We start from the raw sequence: 21,965 nt of genomic DNA, 5'->3' as shown, positions 1-21,965 counted from the left end.
CACATAGCGACGAAATACATTTTTGCAAATAAATAGCATACAATACTACTGACACTCAAGACCCACGTTCATATAACTTTTTTTTTTGCTTCACGCATAGGCCTATTCCTTTGAGAAGGATCGTTACGTGCTATTGAATAGTCGTGCATCACTCCGTATAAATATAACGTTCAATATATAGATATGATCTGAAAACTTGGAAATTTAACCTATAGTTTTATCAACAGTAATCTCACTAGACGTTTTGATTTATCTAGAGAAAATCAAAACTTGAGTGGGATTTAATTGACTATTACACGATTAGAAGAAAGTATATAAAGATTAGAAGTAGTCTAACGAAGTACTCCAATACAATAAAATATTAATTGACTTACGAAAATACAACTGTCTTCAAATGTATTATTGTACCATCTCAACATTACAAATATTACGCTAGATGCATGCTAGATGGCAGTAGTGAGCAATGCCTTCTCGTAGAGAAGTTCTCGATCTATTATACACGATGGCAATGTTACTAGTCAAGAAGGCTTTGTTGATTCAGTTTCATTTTTATTAAAATGCAACATTCCACTTCAATTATCCGAATCCCAGTAATCAACGTCACTTGACAGATGATTTTCAATAAATCTTAATATTAAACAATCTATGATACGTGACTATCCATAATATCATATAGCAGAAGCTATAACATAACCTAACTAATATACACAAGTGTTAGAAAAGTTTTAATTAACGACGATGACAAAAAATAAACATGAATAATTTTAAAAGGAATAATTATTGAATGTACAATTTTCAAATTTGAATGTGGTTGGTGGTTCAATTGATGTTATATTTGACGTGTGCGTAATAGAAGTGGAACTCGTTGATTTAGGCCTACATGGTGTATTCAACTTACTCAGAATTTCCGAATGAATAATGTTAAAAGGAATAATTATTGAATGTACAATTTTCAAATTTGAATGTGGTTGGTGGTTCAATTGATGTTATATTAGACGTGTGCGTAATAGAAGTGGAACTCGTTGATTTAGGCCTACATCAACTTATTCAGGATTTCCGAATTTTGCTCTTCATTTGTAAATCGGATTTCAGAAGATGCATAGATATGATCAGTGATTTTTATTAATTCTTGTTCTTGAATGCCAATGAGAGTCATATTTGAAACTGCTGTGCATCGACTGGAGTGGTTTGTAATTTTATGTATATATATATATATATATATATATATATATATATATATGTTTTTTTTTTTTTTGACGTCCAGACCAGCGCAGTTTCAAATGTTGGCAAACAAAGAAACAAATGCTAGGGACGCGATAAAATTGTGCGATAAGCAGCCATGATTGGTTGAAATACGTCCTTTCGTACCGTTTTATTGGTCAAAAGTAGTATGACGTAGTAAGAGTGTAATAGTCAAGAAAATCTACTGTACTCTATTTTACATAGTCACTTAGGCCCACTGAGTGTTTTAAAATGACGTAATGCGGCAGTCCAATTGCGAGGAAGATTGCCAGAGTGTCGTTCACCTCAATTTCGAGCGTTCTAAACTGTTTTTCTTTTTACCATTTTTAAATGGAACCAAATGAAATGGGGTCTAAACGTGTGATCAGGACGAATGTGTTTGGGACCAATTTACAGGGACCAGTCGTCGGAACTTTGTTTGGGGGGGATATGTAAACACTGATGTTTTAATTGTTAATCTGTAAATAAAATTAATTCATTATGATGCCACATTCTTTTGTTTCTCCTTTTCCATCACGGCTACTTTCTTTTGAACACATCATAATTTCAGTTACCCGAGGCTGCTGTACTTAATTTTTTTCATTAAATATAGTTATAATTGCTTGTTAATTTTTTTATGAATTCTAACTCACACGTAATCAAAATATTAATTTAATAAAGTAAATAAACGCATATTTTTTTCTGTACAAGAAACTATAGTACAATAACTTTTTCTTTTATATGTAATAAAATTAGAGGAGCTAATATTTCAATATACAAATTTTATTTAGCATTGAAAGCTCTATAGTGCGTGTTCCATTTCACCACTCTGTGTATGCTTAATTCATATTAGCATTGTGAACTTAACATTTTCCACAATCTCATCATATTTTACTTTATTGATATATATATATATATATATATATATATATATATATATATATATATATATATACACACACACACTTACTGGCTTTTAAGGAACCCGGAGGTTCATTGCCGCCCTCACATAAGCCCGCCATTGGTCCCTATCCTGAGCAAGATTAATCCAGTCTCTATCATCATATCCCACCTCCCTCAAATCCATTTTAGTATTATCTTCCCATCTACGTCTCGGCCTCCATAAAGGTCTTTTTCCCTCCGGCCTCCCAACTAACATTCTATATGCATTTCTGGATTCGCCCATACGTGCTACATGCCCTGCCCATCTCAAACGTCTGGATTTAATGTTCCTAATTATGTCAGGTGAAGAATACAATACGTGCAGTTCTGCGTTGTGTAACTTTCTCCATTCTCCTGTAACTTCATGCCTCTTAGCCCCAAATATTTTCTTAAGCACCTTATTCTCAAACACCCTTAACTTATGTTCCTCTCTCAAAGTGAGAGTCCATGTTCCACAACTATACAGAACAACCGGTAATATAACTGTTTTATAAATTCTAACTTTAATATTTTTTGATAGCAGATTGGATGACAAAATCTTCTCAACCGAATAATAACAGGCATTTCCCATATTTATTCAGCATTTAATTTCCTCCCGAGTGTCATTTATATTTGTTACTGTTGCTCCAAGATATCTTGACGTAATGTTAACGAAACTAAAATGATGAAAGAGAAGAAGTGTAAATATGCTGGCGAAAAGAGTTCTAAATCCAATGCCGAAAGTTACTCAGAAATTCTACTTCAATTTGTTAAGAAAATACTTTAGAAAAAATCTCAACTAGGTAACTTGTTCCAGCCAGGATTTGAACCAAAGTCTTGCTCGTTTAACGATGAGACATTGCTAACCGTTACTCCAAAGTGATGGAGGTGAACTTGTCACTTTGTCCCATGGATGTTTATTTTATGTTTCATTATAGGGCTATATTTTTTACGTGTGTTATCTCACATTTGAAAATGTCTCGTAATAGACCAGATATACTTCCCTTAAGAAGAGAAAGGAGATATCATGTAGGGATACACCAACTCACTTGTCGTAGGGATGAGTACCCCAGATGTGGGCGGCACTGTTGACGAGCCAAGTGAAGTTAAGTCCAATTGTATAGCGCACCACTCCCATGCCCAGGCTGGAGTACCACCAGGACTCTGCCCACAGCAGGGACGGCACCACCACGGGAATTGCGAAGCAGAAGATCACCTTCAGTAGCGTGAAGTACCTGTTGGTCAGTTGAGAATCAAGTGAACACTGATGATACTAAACTAACAAGCAAACGTTCTGATGGGGGCAGATAAAAAAGTTAAATTTTTTTCTTCCACCATGTGGCCAAAATTTGTATAAGCACTTCTTTTGAATTATTAACATGGTGTAAGAAAAAAAAATAACTTTTTATCTGCCCCCATCAGAACGTTTGCTTGTAAGTCATTGTGTCTTTCTATTATCATCATCTCATAAATCGATTACTTCAGCGCATAATTTGTCCCTGTGTTTTAACAGAAATTTCGATTGATATTTTAAGATTCTATAATTATACAAAATTTTAAAAGGTTTTTATTGCATTCTGCCTCTTTTAAAGCACAATTTCTAAGGATATTTGTTTTGTTCTCTAATTCAGCTCAGTAGCGGTGGTGGTGGTGGTGGTGGTGGTGGTGGTGGTGGTGGCGGTGGTAGTAGAAGTAGTAGGCTACAGTAGAGCGTCTCGTTTAGGCACAGTGAACACAAATTGCATAACGTTATCATATACACATTTTAACAAACAAGCAATTGTAACGTTGAAATACTTCAATATAACAAATCAAATTTTGCTACTGTACCTGAATAAATTGAACTTTGAGAAGGGATGATTATGTTTAGGAAATAATGTTGTCACTTCAGACCAATATTTATTTATTTATATATTTACTTATTTACTTACTTACTTACTCATTTACTCACTCACTTATTTACTTATGTATGTATTTATTTATTTATTTATTTATTTATTTATGTTTATAACAGGGCAAAGCCCCAATTACAATAGACAGTACAGATTTGTTAAAAAAAACATAGAATTGCATATAACATGAAAAAAGAGATAAAACAGAAACAAATGCAAGATACAAGTGTAATTACAAATTAAAAATTAAAAATGAAAAAAAAAAAAAACAAACAAATAGACACTGCCTAAATAAAAGAAACAGAAATAGATATAAATGAAAAATATGAAATAAAAATAAATTAAAAAGAGTTAAGTATAGATATCATAGCCAAAAATGTAAAATGTATAGGCTTAATTAATTTATTTAAGAATTCACTACTACGGAACATGAGTTCCAATTAATAGGATATCTGATTATAACTATAACTAATATGCAACTAGAATTTAACATATCATGAAACTATTGCTGTATATAACTTTTTCTTGTACATATTGTACGATAACGAGAAATATAAATCCTGTTTATATGATAGATGATTGTAAGTTGGAAGCATTAACTGTAGTTTTGTTAATTTGTCCACAGAAGACGGTGATATTATGTTAGTCATACAAAGAATGAAATTCGTGACCGTAAAATGCTGCTTGCAAGCAACATCATATAAGTAGCAAAATTTGATTTGTTATATTGAATTATTTTAACGTTACAATTGCTTGTTTGTTAAAATGTGTATATGATAACGTTATGCAATTTTTGTTCTTTTGTTTTGTGTGTTTTGGAAAAAACAATTTCAATTAACGCTCCGACATAAATGTTGTAACTAAAACCTTGTACATCCCTCGTGTTCATCGTTCGGCTCGACCTCCCCCCAAGCGTTACCTGCACTTTGTTTACGTTTTCACTGTGCCTAAACGAGACGCTCTACTGTATTTAAGTGACAGCTTCAACAACTGCAAAGGTAATTCAGCAAGGATGCGCAACCGCAGTTGGAAGAGGGGAGGATGGGTTTACCTCTTTCCACTAGCTGTGATGTTCTGTGTGGTTGTGTACTCTGTGTTTACAAATATGGGCTATGTCTGCTGAGTTTCAGTGGTGACTTGAATGCACTATGATATTCTTTAACGAAATTTATTACCTGCTTTGGTTTATCTTGTCTCAGTAGCAATAAAACCAAGTCCCTTCAAATGACGGTGGAGATTATAGGAGGGTTGTAAATTTTCACGATTCCTTTCAAAACCTTGTTATTGTACAGGTTACCGGAACTCATTCCCATTTAAGTTGTGTGGATATAAAGGGAAGAATTGTGACAGCGTTGTGTATGGTTACTGGGGTAGCTAGTCGGTAGAGCATTCGTGCGCTAAGCGAAGAGTCCCGAGATCGATACCCGACCCCGGAACAATTTTTCCCTTGAAATTGTTCAAGTGAATTGATACTTTATTAGATGATCAACGAAGAACTGATACCAATAAATACGACGAAGGGGTAAAGAAAAATAGAGATGTATTAATACGAATCATTGACGCTATTTGTCTTCTAGCTAACCAGGAGCTCCCTCTACGGGGACATGACGAATCAGATAGTTCTTTGAACAAAGGAAATTTTTTAGAATTTTTGAATGTGTTAAAAAAATATGGTTTACTTTTAGAAAACCATCTGAATTCTTCCACAGTGTTTCCAGGAACTTCTTCATTGATTCAAAATGATACCATAAAAGCTGTTACTGATGTAGAAAGAGAACAAATAAAAAATGAAATTAACTGAGTTTCATTTGTAGCTATAATACTTGATAAAACTTCTGACATTGAGAACAAATCTCAACTATCTACAGTTCTCCGCTATGTCTATGAAAGAATCTTGGGCTTTGTAGATGTTAGTGCTGATAGAACAGCGACTATAGACCAATTATATATTTTTAATAGAACACCCATACTCTAGGTTCAGCATATGCCACTGATTAAATTATAATAAATTATGCACCATGAGTAAGATTTTTTTATTTCTTATAACATTTCATTGTGCTTATTATAGCAAATTTTTAACATCAATAAAATTGAAGATTTTTTGAAAAAAAGAATCATAGTCCAAAAAATGCAAATTTGAGATATTAAGCGGCCATGTTGTAGCTGTATGTCTAGTGCGTGTTCTAGTGACTTTTTTTACGATTTGTACCGGAAGACTAGAGAGTGTTGTACCGATCGATCTGGTCCGTGTTTTGGTGATTTATGTCTTGTGCAAAAACCATAGCGAGTATTGTAGCGATCGACACCCGTTTGAACCCGGAGACTTAGGCCCCAAATGTTGGAATGATCGAGGACGACATTAGATTCTGAGAAAGACTACAAAGCATTAAGCATCTTCGTCTACCAGAAATCACATCGCAGGACACAGTAGCCTATGCCGGCAATGGGTCGTTATTCTTTGTGGTGAAGAATGTTTGTTGAGCTAGATTCGCGCTTCATTTGCAGTTGTCAACAAACCGACGAAGACTCACAGATCTGTCTTCTGTTTCTCAGACGCGGACATAAAGAGGAACAGAAGGAGGCAAAGAGGTAGCGATAGTGTGCCGAAGTTCGCCTGTTGCCTCGAGGCAAGGAATAGAGGTCAGAAAACAATGACAGGCAAGTTGCCATCGGTAGGACTTCCTTCATCTTTATAAGAATTCATAAGCTCGTATACCTGGCATTTGACTGACATAAATTGTCTCTTCTTCTGATATAACATACAGTACAAGAAGAATACATACTGTACGTAATACGATATAATGGATATCACACATATAAATCATTTAAAAATACAATACCTCACTATAGAGTTATAGACTATGCACACATTATTGCACATTTTAAAAATCAGCGATTCTCAGCCTTTGGGTCGAGACCCACTTGTGAGCAGGGTTGCCAGCTTTAATTTTTCAGAAGTAGAGACAAAATTGAGGGATTCTTTACTCACACGTTCCCAGTGTTTTTAATCTTCAATAGCTGCCCACTATCTTACACAGAACATAACATTACTGATCTTGTTTTAGCACCGTAAAACATATTACACTAATACACACACACGTAACCCAAATAATCTAGTTTTATTAACATACCGGTTTTATTGACATGCAGACAGGGACGGAACCTGGTCTAAGGTAATCAAACGTGGCCGCTAGAGACCGAATAGCAGGGGATCAAAACAAGACAAGACACAAATCTTATAAAGCGGCAGACAAGCTAGCATGGTAATCTGTGTGTCATCATATGCGCCTATTTCCAGCCTGACTACAAACAGGAAGACATTATAGACGAGTTAACAACAGCACTAAATTCAATACCATGAAAAGCACCAGTGGTACTCGTGGGAGACAAACTGTAGAATCGACGCAGAACACCACAAATCAAAAGCAGTAATCAACTTCTTAGAAGAAGAAGAAGAAGAAGAAGAAGAAGAAGAAGAAGAAGAAGAAGAAGGACTCACTCTGATAAACAAGAAAGAAGCCAAAACATACATTAGTTTCAACGGGTGCAGCATAATCGTTAGTCTTCAGTAACCAAGAAGCATCGCAACAGCAAGTGTTAGAAAGTGTAGTCGCGAGAAAACATCTGCCAGTGGACACAACAATATATGTCACCAATACATCAACAAAGAAGCAAGAAGGAGTGGCGATAAGGAGAGAACTATGTAGTAATGCGGGAAAATGGTTAGGTTTCACTTAGGCCCAGTTGTATAAAACTCCCTGACTAAAGATCAACTTTGATCGAAGATCGAAAAGTGAACCGAGTTCAGACACTTCTTCTATTGTATACTGCGATCAAATTACCTTGGTTCAAATGCAGTCTAAGTTCACGTGAAAAGGATTTGGCAACATCGCATAAACAGGTGAAATATGTGATGCGCGGACCATGTTATACAGGTTTGTTCAGTGTTGCCAATTTAGCGACTTTAACTCTTTTTCAACAACAATTTCTTTTAACTTTTATATTGCTTAAATAGGGATTTAGTGACCTTTTTAGCACCCTATAGTGACAAAATTTAATCTTTCTTTGTTGATAATGAGAAATCTAGCGACTTTACAACTACTTTTTGGCGACTTTCCGTACACACTGTTGGAGACACTGTTTTTTTTTTTTTGTGCAGTGTAAATAATGGCGGACAATAACAAGAAGGTTGACTGTTCTCCAAGTTGTTATCATGTTATGCTGTTTGATACTGCTAAACATAATAAAGCTTTATAAAACGACAATTTTCGTTTAGTAATACATTTAATTGAAAATTTATGAATGTACCTATCATACCCATTAATAATAATTAATGGTTGTTATAAACATAATATAATTATAGGTTATGTTATTGATACTGCTGAACACGATAGAGCCTTATAAAATATAAGATTGTTTGTGTATTAAGAAATTGAAAGAAATATATGTAAATGTACCTACCATATCTATTAATATTAATAATAATGGATATTTTATTTGGACAATCTGTCACTCGTATATTTCAAACAGAAAAGAAATAACTGAACTTGGATCATCTAACTTAATCAGAGAAATTTCTTCAGTCAAAGTTGACTTTAGTTTGAGACAAATTAATCTCAGATTAGACTTTATACAACACAAAATTCCAAGTTCAGCTAAAACAAGGATCAATTTAACCTCTGATCTAAGATTAAATGGTTTATACAATCGGGCCTTAGGGTGTTAAGTAACCTGATCCGGACTGTAGGCTACTAGTCTACCACTACTATCACCGCCACTACCACCATTAAGCTTACTAGGGTGTTAAGTAACTTGATCCGGACTATAGGCTACTAGTCTACCACTACTATCACCGCCACTACCACCATTAAGCTTACTAGGGTGTTAAGTAACTTGATCCGGACTATAGGCTACTAGTCTACCACTACTATCACCGCCACTACCACCATTAAGCTTACTAGGGTGTTAAGTAACTTGATCCGGACTATAGGCTACTAGTCTACCACTACTATCACCGCCACTACCACCATTAAGCTTACTAGGGTGTTAAGTAACTTGATCCGGACTATAGGCTACTAGTCTACCACTACTATCACCGCCACTACCACCATTAAGCTTACTAGGGTGTTAAGTAACTTGATCCGGACTATAGGCTACTAGTCTACCACTACTATCACCGCCACTACCACCATTAAGCTTACTAGGGTGTTAAGTAACTTGATCCGCACTATAGACTACTAGTCTACCACGACTATCACCGCCACTACCACCATTACTAGCATTATTATATTCTTGTAGTGATATGCAATAAGATAGAAAAAAAGTCCAGTGGGATCAGAGTGAAGAAGAATGCTGCAACTTTACTCCAAACAAAGCAGTAGATGTCTGCAGCAAATGTCGTAAGTAAGAGCTGAAGGCAGGTGATAATGGAGGCCAAAGGCCATTATTAGCAGTGCTAAGAGTAAGATTTGGTATTGGGTGTCAAACTATGATCGTGGTGAATGTTTGTCTTTTGTCTGTAAGATCTCTTGAAGTATTTAGGCAACCGGCATCGTGAAACGCCATGTCACGGTCGAAACAAGCCCCGAGGGTAGTAAGATGGGTTATGGTTGCTATTGTTAATGTGCGCTTCTCTGTGTTGGATAACGGCGCGGCGATGACACGCGTGAAGCACAGTGAATGAAATGGGCGAGACTTTGCGGCTTGGAGCGAAGCTGCAGTACAGTTATACATACCCGGTCTACCGTGAATAACAGCTCTGTTCGCAAATAGGCCACGATTCTTGCTCTAACATACTTCATGGCCACGTGGTTTTCTTTATCCCCCGTATTATACCAACTACTACATAGTAAAGTACTAGTAATAATGAAAATTCATGAGGTTGATAGAAGATGAAATTGGAAATTAAATAACAGACAAACAAGGAATACTGAACACACTGACGAAATATGTAGACGAGTTATATGAGACAGGGAATCGACCAGATGAGTTAGCCATAGAAGACAAAGCAGCCGTATCAGAAGACGAAAAATGTTATTAGAGGTATTTTCTGATTGAAGTTCTGGCTGATACGTACGGATACGGAATTAAAATTTGGAGCGACTCTTGATAGGAGCCCACCTTTATGCAGGCTACAATTTCGCACGATAGTAAAGTTCTACAGAACTAATAACTGCTGCAATTTCTGTAGTTGACGCCCGCGCGTAAGTATCCGGATGTGCAGCGTAACCACAAGCAGATGTCCCTCAAACAATACACCAGCGGTGGCGAAAATGTAGTTGTGCGCCGAGCCACTGCATAGCACCTATGGAGGGATGCGGACACCCGAAGGGCAAGTGAAGCAACTGTCTGACTTATTAACGGATTTTCATTTTCCTTACGTCAAGCGCTTAAATATAATTTTATAGAGTATAAGGTTACAAACTAATGTTTAGTACGTGTAACGAAGATAGGAATGAAGAATAAATGAACAATATCACAACCTAAAATTAACTGTCTTCAGAATGTCTCTGCGACAAAGTTTCAAAATCAGGAATTATGTCACTTACTGCCAGTCGTAGTTGATCACGAATGTATTTGTCTGTCAGTCGTGATCTAAATTTGGTTTTTCACTATTTTCATTTTTGAAAATAATTTTTCACAAACGTAAGTTGTAGCGAACATGGCTTCATAGAGCAAGCGAAAGAACGAAGCTTCGGATATTTATTTTTTGGCAAAGATTTGAAAGTTCAACATTTGTCAAGTCCTTACATCTAGCTTTCATTTGACATCACATAGTAAATCAGTGAGTTCAAATTGAATAGCTAACCGCATTATTCGTAGGCCTATATCTGCTGAAAAAGGGTCGACGTACAGAGATGATGATGATATTATTATTATTATTAATAATAATAATAATAATAATAATAATAATACCTAAATTTTAATGTTTCATGAGTAACATGTAGTATAATGCCGTTTTATGTTATACAACCGTTTTCCTAGTAATACTCGTGAACAAATCATAAGTTACATTTAATATTCTCATCATATTGACAGCAAAAAAATGCGTCCTCCCATCCTACTTGGAACTTACGTACATGGTTTCGAGAGAGACATATGCCACTTGCAGGTCAGAGACAAATACAAATGGAACGGAGTTTGACTCCATTGAGTGAGAGGGTGGGGGTTGGGGAATGTTAGAAGCAAGAGAAATGCATAGCTCTCACTGCGAGCCACAATGTCCTCGCGAGTCGCATTCTCGCCACGGAAATACACTGCAGACTGAGTGTCTGGGTCTTTTGCGATTACCGGTATCTCTTTCTATCAACGAGATAACGTAATCTTTTATCTGAAACACGTGCATATGTTGCATTTATCTGGTTTTAGCTTGATCTATGAATCTTGCCTGCTCAACTAATCTGTGATGGGCTGTTGATATTGATCTTGGCCTGCTCTCAATTCGATCGGGAGTCGCTCATGTATAAATGAGTGCGAACTGAACGTGACTTGTTGAAAGTGTCGTCACATCAAGTCGTGTCATATCTGAATCGGCGGATTTGAAGTTGCCACTGTTCCATCCTGACCAAAGTGTTGTTGTGTTGTACTCACACAGTCTTGATCTGTCGGCAACGAGCAGATCCTCTGAATTAATTGCGATAACACCATTTTTCGATGCATTCTTGTGTTATTCTTTTTTATTGTCTTTGCACGTCTTTAGAAAATACAATAATAATGATGATAAAAGTAACGATGATAATTTTATTTGTCATTTTTGTGGAAATGTGATTGTAATCTGATATTGGAATGGAGAGAAACAAACAATAAAGGGCTCTAATTAAACGGGATGCTATAGGTATCCTACAGGCAAAACTCAGCTCGGATTCCTCGCGGCGCGCATGCTATACCTCTCTTACTCCCCTGCAGTAGGCGTGTGAGCATGTTGGGAACGGGAGCATACGTCATCTGCGCGAGACAGTCACTCCCGCTGGGTTCTGCGCACTGAGTTTTCCTTGTTGGATGGCTATACCGATGTTTCCAGAATTAAAGCAAGCCTACTAAGTTGGGTCAGCCATGTTACTCGAGCTCCAGAAAGCCAAACCTTCAGAAAATCACCTAATACTATATCGTAATACATCACGAAGTAAGTTTCCCTGAGGCCGTTTACAGAAAGAAAATACAATTTCATGGACAGATTTATTGGAACAGATACAGCAATTGTTGAGATATTTTTCAACATATTCCCCACCGGAACTGAGATATTTGTCATACCGTAGGATCAGTAGAGAGGTGCAGAAGGCTGTCACACACTGGTTCCTATTCCAGGCGGCAGACTTCTGCGACACATAGATGAAAAAGTAGATCCCACGGTATAACAAATGTTTCAGTTCCGGTGGGGAATGTGTTTAAAAGTAGCTCAACAATTATTTCTGTATCTGTTTCAAGAAATCTTTTCATGAAATTGTGCTTTCTTAAATGACCCCAGGGAAACTTACTTTCTGGATGGCCCTCATAAAATGACTCGTAACGTCTTTATGAACTCATTGCTTATAATATAATAATAGTAATAATAATAATAATAATAATAATAATAATAATAACAACAACAACAACAAATAATTACTAACTTTAAAAGTCCACTATTATCTTATAACTAGGACTGAAAAAAAGTATTGGTTATAGACTACGCTGCATCGTACGTAGAGCTCTGCGTTTACAGAATGTCTGTGTGCATGGACGACTGGTTACGGTAGCGGCTGCTTGTAAAGTCCGCTCCGTATGAATGAACTCATAACAGAATTTACGTTTAGAGGATTACTTGTGTTTCAAATCAATTAACTCAGAACAAATAATAAATTTACAAAAAATATATTTATTATCAATTAAGTCAAACACAATTTCTCCATTTTCTGACTTCAGTCCTCTTGTTCTTTGTTGGATTTTTGTTTCGGCATTCTGATACAACCTCACGTCACTCTCTCTGCTCCTTACAGACAGTAGAGACACCCGGCAACGTGACACATTTTGTAAACATTGTATATAGAAATTATTATTACCCTTTTCTTTAGCCCTCATTATAACTACCGGAGGAATAGTACATTATTTGAAGGATTCAGAACTATAGTGGGCCAAACACCATTTAGTTTTTTTTATTAGTTGGTTACTTAACGACGCTGTATCAACTACGAGGTTATTTAGCGTCGATGAGATTGGTGATAGCGAGATGATATTTGGCGAGATGAGGCCGAGGATTCGCCATAGATTACGTGGCATTCACCTTAAGGTTAGGGAAAACCTCGGAAAAAACCAACCAGGTAATCAGCCCAAGCGGGGATCGAACCCGCTCCCGAGCGCAACTTCAGACCGGCAGGTAAGCGGCTTAACCGACTGAGCCACGCCGGTGGCTAGCACCATTTATTAAAAAGGGAAAAAACAAGGATTAAAGTTAAGTGAATACCATAGTTTAATGAAGATTGATATGTCATTTAGTTTTAATGTGCACACTTTGTATTACTTGCAATATGTTTAATTAATTATGAGTCTCCCGATATAATAACATCCATTAAGATTGCTCGTCTGAGATGGGCAGGGCATGTTAAGAGAATGGATGAATGTGAAATACCTAGGGAGGTGATGGAATATGGGATTGCTGGAGGAAGAAGAGTTGGAAGGCCAAAGCTACGATGGATGGACTGTGTTATGGACGACATTAAGAGGCTTGGAGTGAAGTACTGGTGGACGGCGGCTAAAGATCGAGACCGATGGAGAAGAATTCTTAAGGAAGCCGAGGCCCGATTCGGGCTGTAGCGCTATGGATGATGATGTTTAATTAAATTATAATTCTCACTTAATTTAATCCTTGTTTACTCCGTTTTTAATATATGACACTTGGCCCTCTATGGCTCTGAACCCTTCATTCATAGCTTTGGTTTTTTGCAACCCAGCTTCGGGCTACTTGTAGCCTTCTCTACCGCTGGGGTGCATACTCGTTTCTCGACTAGTAAAACTACTTACTTACCTTAAAACATAAATTAACTCTTATCCATGACTCATCACTGGTATCTAAATTGATCTTTATTTCACCGTCCTTAGCACCTTAAACAGTGGCTTTATTCACAGCAGTAAATTAGACGTTTTTATCTCACAGCAATGAACTAATTTTTTATGCAAACTTAGCATTAAAACACTCTTGTTATGACGCTATAAATCGTGCACAATTGGCCTAATTCTGGCACTTGTGCCACAAAAGGTTTCCTGGCAACTAGTATTCCATGACGTCATCACCGCCTTCACAACACAGTTTTATTCAACGTGCCTGTAAGAAAAAGCTTCTAAGCAACTACAAAATAACATTGTCTTAGAAACGGTTACTTAGCAACCATGCAATATATTATGGTCATATCAATATCCAGTACTCTGGAGGGGAAAAGGAACTCGCCACTCTACTCTTATCTCCTGGCCTAGTTGCCTCATGAGTGGTTCCTCGCTGATATCACTTGTGAGGTTCAGAACTGTCTAAACAACAATCCAATACTCATGTCTCTATTACTTTTGTAAATTTGTAGTAGTTTTTTTTAATGCTAGAATAGCATAAAACGTTGTATGCAACACGTGTATATTCTTCATAATAAAGACGCTTGAAAACTCGTGCCATAATTACCAATATTATACATTAGTTACATACATTACTATTAAATCGCTCTCTCCATGACAACCAACGCATTAGTAACAATAAAACCCATTCATTCATTTATAACTTCTTCACAAAGAACACATTACAGAGAAAACTCCTAGAATTCAAAATTAAATTTAGATACCAGTAATGAATAAGATATTATAGGTATAGCACGCGAGAGTGAACAGATTTTATGCGCTCGTGGAAATTATCACCCTCGGCATCACCTAGGGCGCTAAACTTTCCACTCGCGGATAAAATCTAATTTTAGTCTCTTATACTACAGTATAAACACAGTCTAATATATACAGTCACGAAACTTGAGTTGTGAGGGTGCTAGGAACAATAAACTGTGCCGGTACTATTTCGCATTGTCTGTAATGAGGCGATATTAGCGATCCTAGTGGTTAGCAACTATCTATGGAAGCATATTTACTACGTATTGAGCTTCATGACTGTATATACTAGACTGTGGTATAAATGCGAGAACAAGGTGTTTAGGAAAATATTTGGGGCTAAGAGGGATAAAGTTACAGGAGAATGGAGAAAGTTACACAACGTAGAGCTGCACGCATTGTATTCTTCCCTTGATATAATTAGGAATATTAGATCCAGACGTTTGAGATGGGCAGGGCATGTAGCATGTATGGACGGATCCAGAAATGCATATAGAATTAGTTGGGAAGCCGGAAGGAAAAAGACCTTTGGGGAGGCCGAGATGTAGATAGAAGGATAATAAAAAAATGGATTTGAAGGAGGTGGGATATGATGGTAGAGACTGGATTAATCTTGCTCAGAATAGGGACCGATGGCGGGCCTACGTGAGAGCGGCAATGAAACTCCGGGTTCCTTAAAAGCTATTTTGTAAGTAAGTATACTATAAATGACTATTTTAGTAACACATGTTATCTTTTTGTTTAATTATTTTTATTCTGTTCGCAAAATTGTTTCATTAAATATCGCGCGAGGTTTCCATTTAACGACAATATGAAACCGTCTTGTGGCATTCATTACCTGTGATTATCATTTGTTGAAGATGTCATGTCCGCGGGTTTGCAGATATAGGCTATATAATGTAACAATTATTGTGAGTCGGTTAGAAGATCAATTTTCAGTCAATTTCGTGGTAATTTTTTGTAAGGATAGGAGGAGTTGAAATTAAAACATTAATTAATTATCCATCGTTAAATTTTTAATTGGAAAATGACATCAGTCTAGTCAGGCTGGTGATATGAATAACGTGGATAATTGAACTGTTTTAACTAAAGTTGGTGTAACGATAGGGTTTCGTAAAAGAAAATGAAATGAAAGAAGAAGTTTGAGAGAAAGGAATAAAAGGAAGGAAGGAAGAAAGAAAGAAAGAAAGAAAGAAAGAAAGAAAGAAATAAAGAAACAAAGAAAAGAAGGGGAATAATAGAAAGGAAGGAGGGAAGGAATAGGTGTAGGCCTAACAAAGAAATAGCTTAATTAAAGAAAAATAAAGAATTAATAATAAGGAAAAAAGAATCAATAGAAACAAAGAAATTAAGATATATAAGTAAGAAATGAATTAAAATAGAAAAAAAGACAAAAGAAGAAAAAGTCGAAAAAGCGAAGGTAGTAGAACAGAAGACAACAAAACGTAGAAACAAGGTGGGAGGGAAGAAAGAGAATACTTATCTCTTCAGAAAGAGAGAGAGGGAAAGAGAGAATAAGAAAGATATAAGTAGAAATGGGCAGACTCTATCTTACGATGATGTGGTAAGAATGGTATAAGAAATTGAGTATCTCCAAAACAGATACTATAAATCGTAGTAGAGAAACTACAGAATTTTTGTCCATTTCAACTATATTTCATTCATTCATAGTGTTCTGCCCAAGGGCAGGTCTTTCACTGCAAACCCAGCTTTCTCCAATCTTTTCAATTTTCCGCCTTCCTCTCTGTCTCCGCATATGATTCAGATATCTTAATGTTGTCTTATCATCTGATATCTTCTTCTGCCCTGAACTTTTTCCCGTTCACCATTCTGTCCAGTGCATCCTGCAGTAGGCAGTTTCTTCTCAGCCAGTGACCCAACCAATTCCTTTTTCTCTTCCTGATCAGTTTCAACATCATTATTTTCTTCACTCACTCTTTCCAACACAAATTCATTTCTTATTCTGTCTGTCCACTTCTCACGTTCCATTCTTCTCTATATCCACATTTCAAATTCTTCTATTCATGTCTCTTCACATCGTCGTGATGTCCATGTTTCTGCCCCATAGAAAACCACAATCCACACAAAGCACTTCACTAGTCTCTTAGTTCTTTTTCCATTGATCTGCAGAAGATGTCTTTTTCTAATAAAAGTTTCCTTTGCCATTGCTATCCTCCTTTTGACTTCCTGGCAGGAGCTCATGTTACTGCTTATAGTACACCCCAATGTATGACGCTGTCCACTTGCTGTACTGCCTCATTTAGAATTCGCAAGTTTACCTTCTTTATTTTTATGGTCTTCGTATTATTTGCATTTAATCTTCATCCCATATATTTTAAGAAAATAATTTCACACACACACGCACGCACGCTTATACATACAAACAGAACTGATTTCGTCAAATACCTTGGTGAGCTACTAGATTGTAAACTTATTTTATTTACAATATCGGATCTAATGCTGAGCCAGATTTATTATTTTTGAGCACTTGATCAATGTTCAATAGTCGCACCAAAACTAGAATACGCACATGTAGTTTTGCATTTAATTAGGATAAAAATTTAAAAGGAAATTTAGTAAAATTAGAAAGTAGATAATGTGAACTCATATTTCTATGTTCGTACATATTCCTGTACAATGACTCCAATTAGTTATCTAATATTCTCGAGAATCCATAATCTTAACTGCACTACAATTCCTTAATCATTTTCCTTGTCATTTGAATTTATTAGTTGTTACAATTAGTAAAAACTATTACATCTTTGTCAAGTACACTGTAGCACTGTTTTAAATATAAGGAAGTATTATTTATATTAGTACGAGTAGCCATTATAATATTTCTTACATCTATTTGTATGTAATAATAACACGATGTATGGCACACATTCTCTGTTTCTTTCTGTTAATAGTAATATGTTGTTATTTTATTAAATTAAATTAAAAGTAAAACAAAATAAAATTACTATTGTTATTACCGTAGTCCCTGTTGCTGTTATTATGTACTACTATATGATTTTATTATTGTAAAGTTAATTTAAGAAATGGATTGTTCTTCAGATATGGTCGCCTAACTTATGATTTATAACGCTAACAAGCGAAGGAGCTGGTGATTCATGTTAACTATTAAAATTTTATGTCTAAAGCTACCAAAAAATAATAATAAAAAACTAAGCAGCTTGCTCAAGGCACCGGAGGGATTCGAACCCTCGATCTCCTGTTTACTAGACAGGCGCTTTAACCAACTAAGCCACGGCGCCGACGGGGCGTGGAACGGAAACTAGGAATGGTGAAGTCTGAGACTAGATAGCAGCGTTACTGCGCAAGAGCACATTCCGATGAGCGTTTTGGAGAGAAGAAGCGAGGGAAACAAGTTTTTCAAACATTACATTATCTACATGTTTTGCGCTGTAGAGTACCACACTTACGCAGTGGCATTTTCTGTGTGATGTTACAGAATAAAATTAAAAGAACATCTCTAGGAAAATACATATACAATGTTTTATATTTCATAGTTCCGTATTGATCTATTAGGCTACTCTTCTTTTATTTCTGTTTTAGTTGTTAACTGAATCAGTAAATATACGTCGATGCAGACTTAATGAAATTGAAATTGCGTTTATCGGATTGTCAGTTGTGAGTTTTGCTGTGCTGAAGTTGGGCCGGAACGAGACGAAACGGAGTTTCGGCATAATTAAAAATCTACTCCCCAGTGCTCACGAATGTACAGACGCAATAATATCGAAAGTGTTTTCGGAATGTATTTTGACAATAAGTAGAATCTGAACTGTTAGTAGCATCATAATTTTGTATTCTTGTCGTGACAATTTATATTAACTATATTTGGTTTTTAAATAATAATAATAATTCACCACTAGCGATCATTATTAATTATTTAATTTGCTATTGGTTAACTTACGCGTGTTTTAGCATTGTTATGATGCTCTTAAATGTTGCATTCCATATATAAGGCTGTGCTTATAAACATATTAATTTCTTAGATAATCATTGGCAACATTGCTAACAGCTGAGTAAACAGCGGGGACTAAGGGATAAGAAACGTTGCTTACGAGATTATACGTATAAATCTCGTAAGCAACGGTAAGAATAGACGATATTTTCTTTGTGGTTATAGTTTACGTGATGTAATTGTGTACATTATTCGCATTATTCGTGAATTTTAATTTACCGTAATTATGAGTTTGCGTAAGTGGTTTGTGACAAAGAGAAAACTTCTGGACAATGCTGAAAATTGTGAAATCAGTGAAGGTCAGCCAGGATCTTCTAAACTGCATAGATTTGAGGACAGCGTACAGCCTGATGACAATTTTGAAACACCCTTAGCTTTATTCTCGAATATTCAAGTAATTGACTCTCATGGTTATCCAGAATGTTGGTCAACATCCCAGTATGAATAGGAATACTTTAAGAAATAGGCTTGTTTTAAATAGAGCAAAGCTTGGATGCTCAATTTGCTTAGCTGCTAGTAAGCATGGCATAGGTTACGTTACAGTCTGGGTGCAGGTACAGCGACAGAATGAGTTGATTGTGAAGTCAGCTGTTATGGAAACAGTAAACAAGCACGGCAAAGTAGTCCCAAGAACAAAAAAAAAAAAAAAGACATACTCGTAAAAACACAATATACTGAAGGCAGAAGAAATTAATATTACTGCACAAAAGAATATATCAGAAACTAATATTGATAACGTGTTATGTAAACCAAAATGAAATATCTGAGAGTTTTCAGAACATCATATAAGTTGGAAAAATTAGGAAGACCTTTCATAGATTTTTCCGTAGATATTTGATGTACAATGGCTTAATAGTTTAGATTTGTGGAAGAGTGCTTCACTCAAAGTACAGCTGTATACGTACGCGTATTCAAACAATTCATATGGCCTGTAATATGAAACAAGAACTTCATCTATGAAAAATATTCTCTTCGATACGTGCACTCAGCGTTTATAAATTAATTTTTTCTACACCCATTGCCGTAAGAACGCTGTTATTGCCTTGTTTTTAGGAAGTAAATGAATTTTATCCATGACTGGTATTTAAACTGATCTTTTTTTTTACCGTCCTTAGAAACGTAAACAATGGCTTTATTCACAGCAGTGAATTTGAACTTTTTAATTCTCATGTGAATTATTTTTTTTAATCAGTCTCTCCTTGACAACCAATACATAGCAACAATAAAATCCACACGTTCATTAATTTATTACTTCACAAACAACACATTACAAAGAAAAGACCTTTAATTTAAAATTCAGCGCTCCTTTCTCCTGAATGAAAGTTTAGTGACTTTACTTCCTTTTGCTGATATGCACCTTCAGCTCCGTTTCTTTTAAACGAGCGTTGATAACCTCTTCATATTGTCTTCAGCCGTCTTACATATCATACCAACATAACTTACGAGTCATTACGAACGCTTGACGCTGGTTTTCAATGTTCCAGCGGGGTAGAAATTCGGCCATTTTCATACCTCAGGGAAGTGTGTAGAGGTATGAAAATGGAATGTTTTGACAGGTTAGGTTAGTTTAGACTTCTATTATGTCTTACGTACTTACCTGTGACAGGTTAGATTAGGGTAGTTTAGGGTTTTGTTATGCCTTGTGTATGCAAGTCTGTGACAGGTTAGGTTAGTTTAGGCTTTTATTATCCTCGTCATGATGAAGGTGAAAGCGATTGAGTGTGGCGCTCTTGAACAGGTAGTGGTTTTTTGTTTTTATGTTGGCAGTTCAAGTACGTCGGTGTCTACCACAATGGCGGGCTTGAAAAGAAAGTTACGTTGTGATATTTGTGTGTTTATTCTAGTATTATGTGCTCTAGTGTTTTTCAATGGCAATTGAATTAATAAGAGTTCTGCGTTCTTCACATTACATCGCATCGTGCGTTTCATTATGACTACAATCGTTTCATTGACTAGAAAGCAACGTTTTCACTCGCACTACTCATTTCACAGGTAATTTGCCACATTTCTGTACAATTAGTTTAGTTGAAACAATTACCAATAGAATCCTTAAGTTTTAAAATACATCTCCACAAAAAACCGCTTAGAAATTCAGCAATTTTTTATTCCAAAATTGGTAGTAGTCACTTAGCGCAAAGAATACTCATAACTCGACGACCCTTCCAACAGTTCTGATATTAAATCGTATCAAATGAAAAAAAAATTACGTAAAATGCGGTAGTGGAAAAATTATTACTGCATATGGAAATCGTGAGTTACGTAGAATTTGAAAATTGGTCATCGATTATTAAAAACTACTTACCTCTCTCTCTCTCTCTCTCTCTCTCTCTCTCTCTCTCTTGTACGGAGGAGGGACCCGAAGGCTTACACTGCAGCCTGAGGCTTAGTGTGCTTACCACTCCTATTCTTGTGAATGATTGAATTGCTGAACGGGCGCGCTCTTGTAACAAGTACAGCATTCCGCACCGTGAACTTAATGATGAATGATGATGATGATGATGATGATGATGATGATAATGATATGTGAATTAATGACGGAGAAATGAATCCGAGGTCCAGCGCCGAAAGTTACCCTGCAGTTCTGCTTCAATTGGTTGAGGGAAAACCCCGGAAAAAACTCAACCAGGTAACTTGTCCGAACCAAGATTTGAACCCGAGCCAACTCGTTTCTGTGGGAATAGAGTATCATCTCTGAGTATCCTGCACGAATTTGTTTTATGATTATTTCATTTATGATATTATTATTATTATTATTATTATTATTATTATTATTATTATTATTATTATTATTATTTTACGGGAGAGTAGCCTACTAATTACGATTTGAAGCTTAATAGCAAACTTCTAACGAAATATTTGTTTTCCATCTCAAAAACCACTCGTCCCTTTACTGTCAACATAAAATAATCTGTGGCGCTACAGCCCGTGAAGGGCCTAGACCGACCAGCCGGCTGCTGGCCTCACGCCCACATGCCGAAGCAGAGGTGGGCGATCATCCAACCAGAATGGAGATATCGTGTGGTTAACACGATGATCCCCCAGCCATTATAGCTGGCATTCGTAACCGGATTTCACTACCTATCGTAGCTCCCCAAGTGCATCACGATGCTGGGTGGGCACCGGTCCCATACACT

General features: G+C 36.2%; 1 protein-coding gene and 1 non-coding gene across 2 annotated transcripts in view; both read right to left on the bottom strand.

Moving 5' to 3' along the window:
• The window catches only part of LOC138704565 (acyl-CoA Delta-9 desaturase-like), a 105,571-nt gene that overhangs the window by 1,458 nt on the left and 82,148 nt on the right, over positions 1 to 21,965 (bottom strand). Inside the window, exon 5 of the mRNA XM_069832603.1 lies at positions 3,192 to 3,377. Coding sequence (XP_069688704.1) covers positions 3,192 to 3,377 — 186 coding nt within the window. The remainder of the gene's footprint in view (positions 1 to 3,191; positions 3,378 to 21,965) is intronic.
• TRNAT-AGU (transfer RNA threonine (anticodon AGU)) lies at positions 18,048 to 18,121 on the bottom strand. Its single transcript has one exon. It is a non-coding gene; the product is annotated as a tRNA-Thr (tRNA).

Source organism: Periplaneta americana, chromosome 1, assembly GCF_040183065.1.
Source record: "Periplaneta americana isolate PAMFEO1 chromosome 1, P.americana_PAMFEO1_priV1, whole genome shotgun sequence".
NCBI classification, from domain to species: domain Eukaryota; kingdom Metazoa; phylum Arthropoda; class Insecta; order Blattodea; family Blattidae; genus Periplaneta; species Periplaneta americana.
This window is presented reverse-complemented; position numbering and strand designations above follow the sequence as displayed.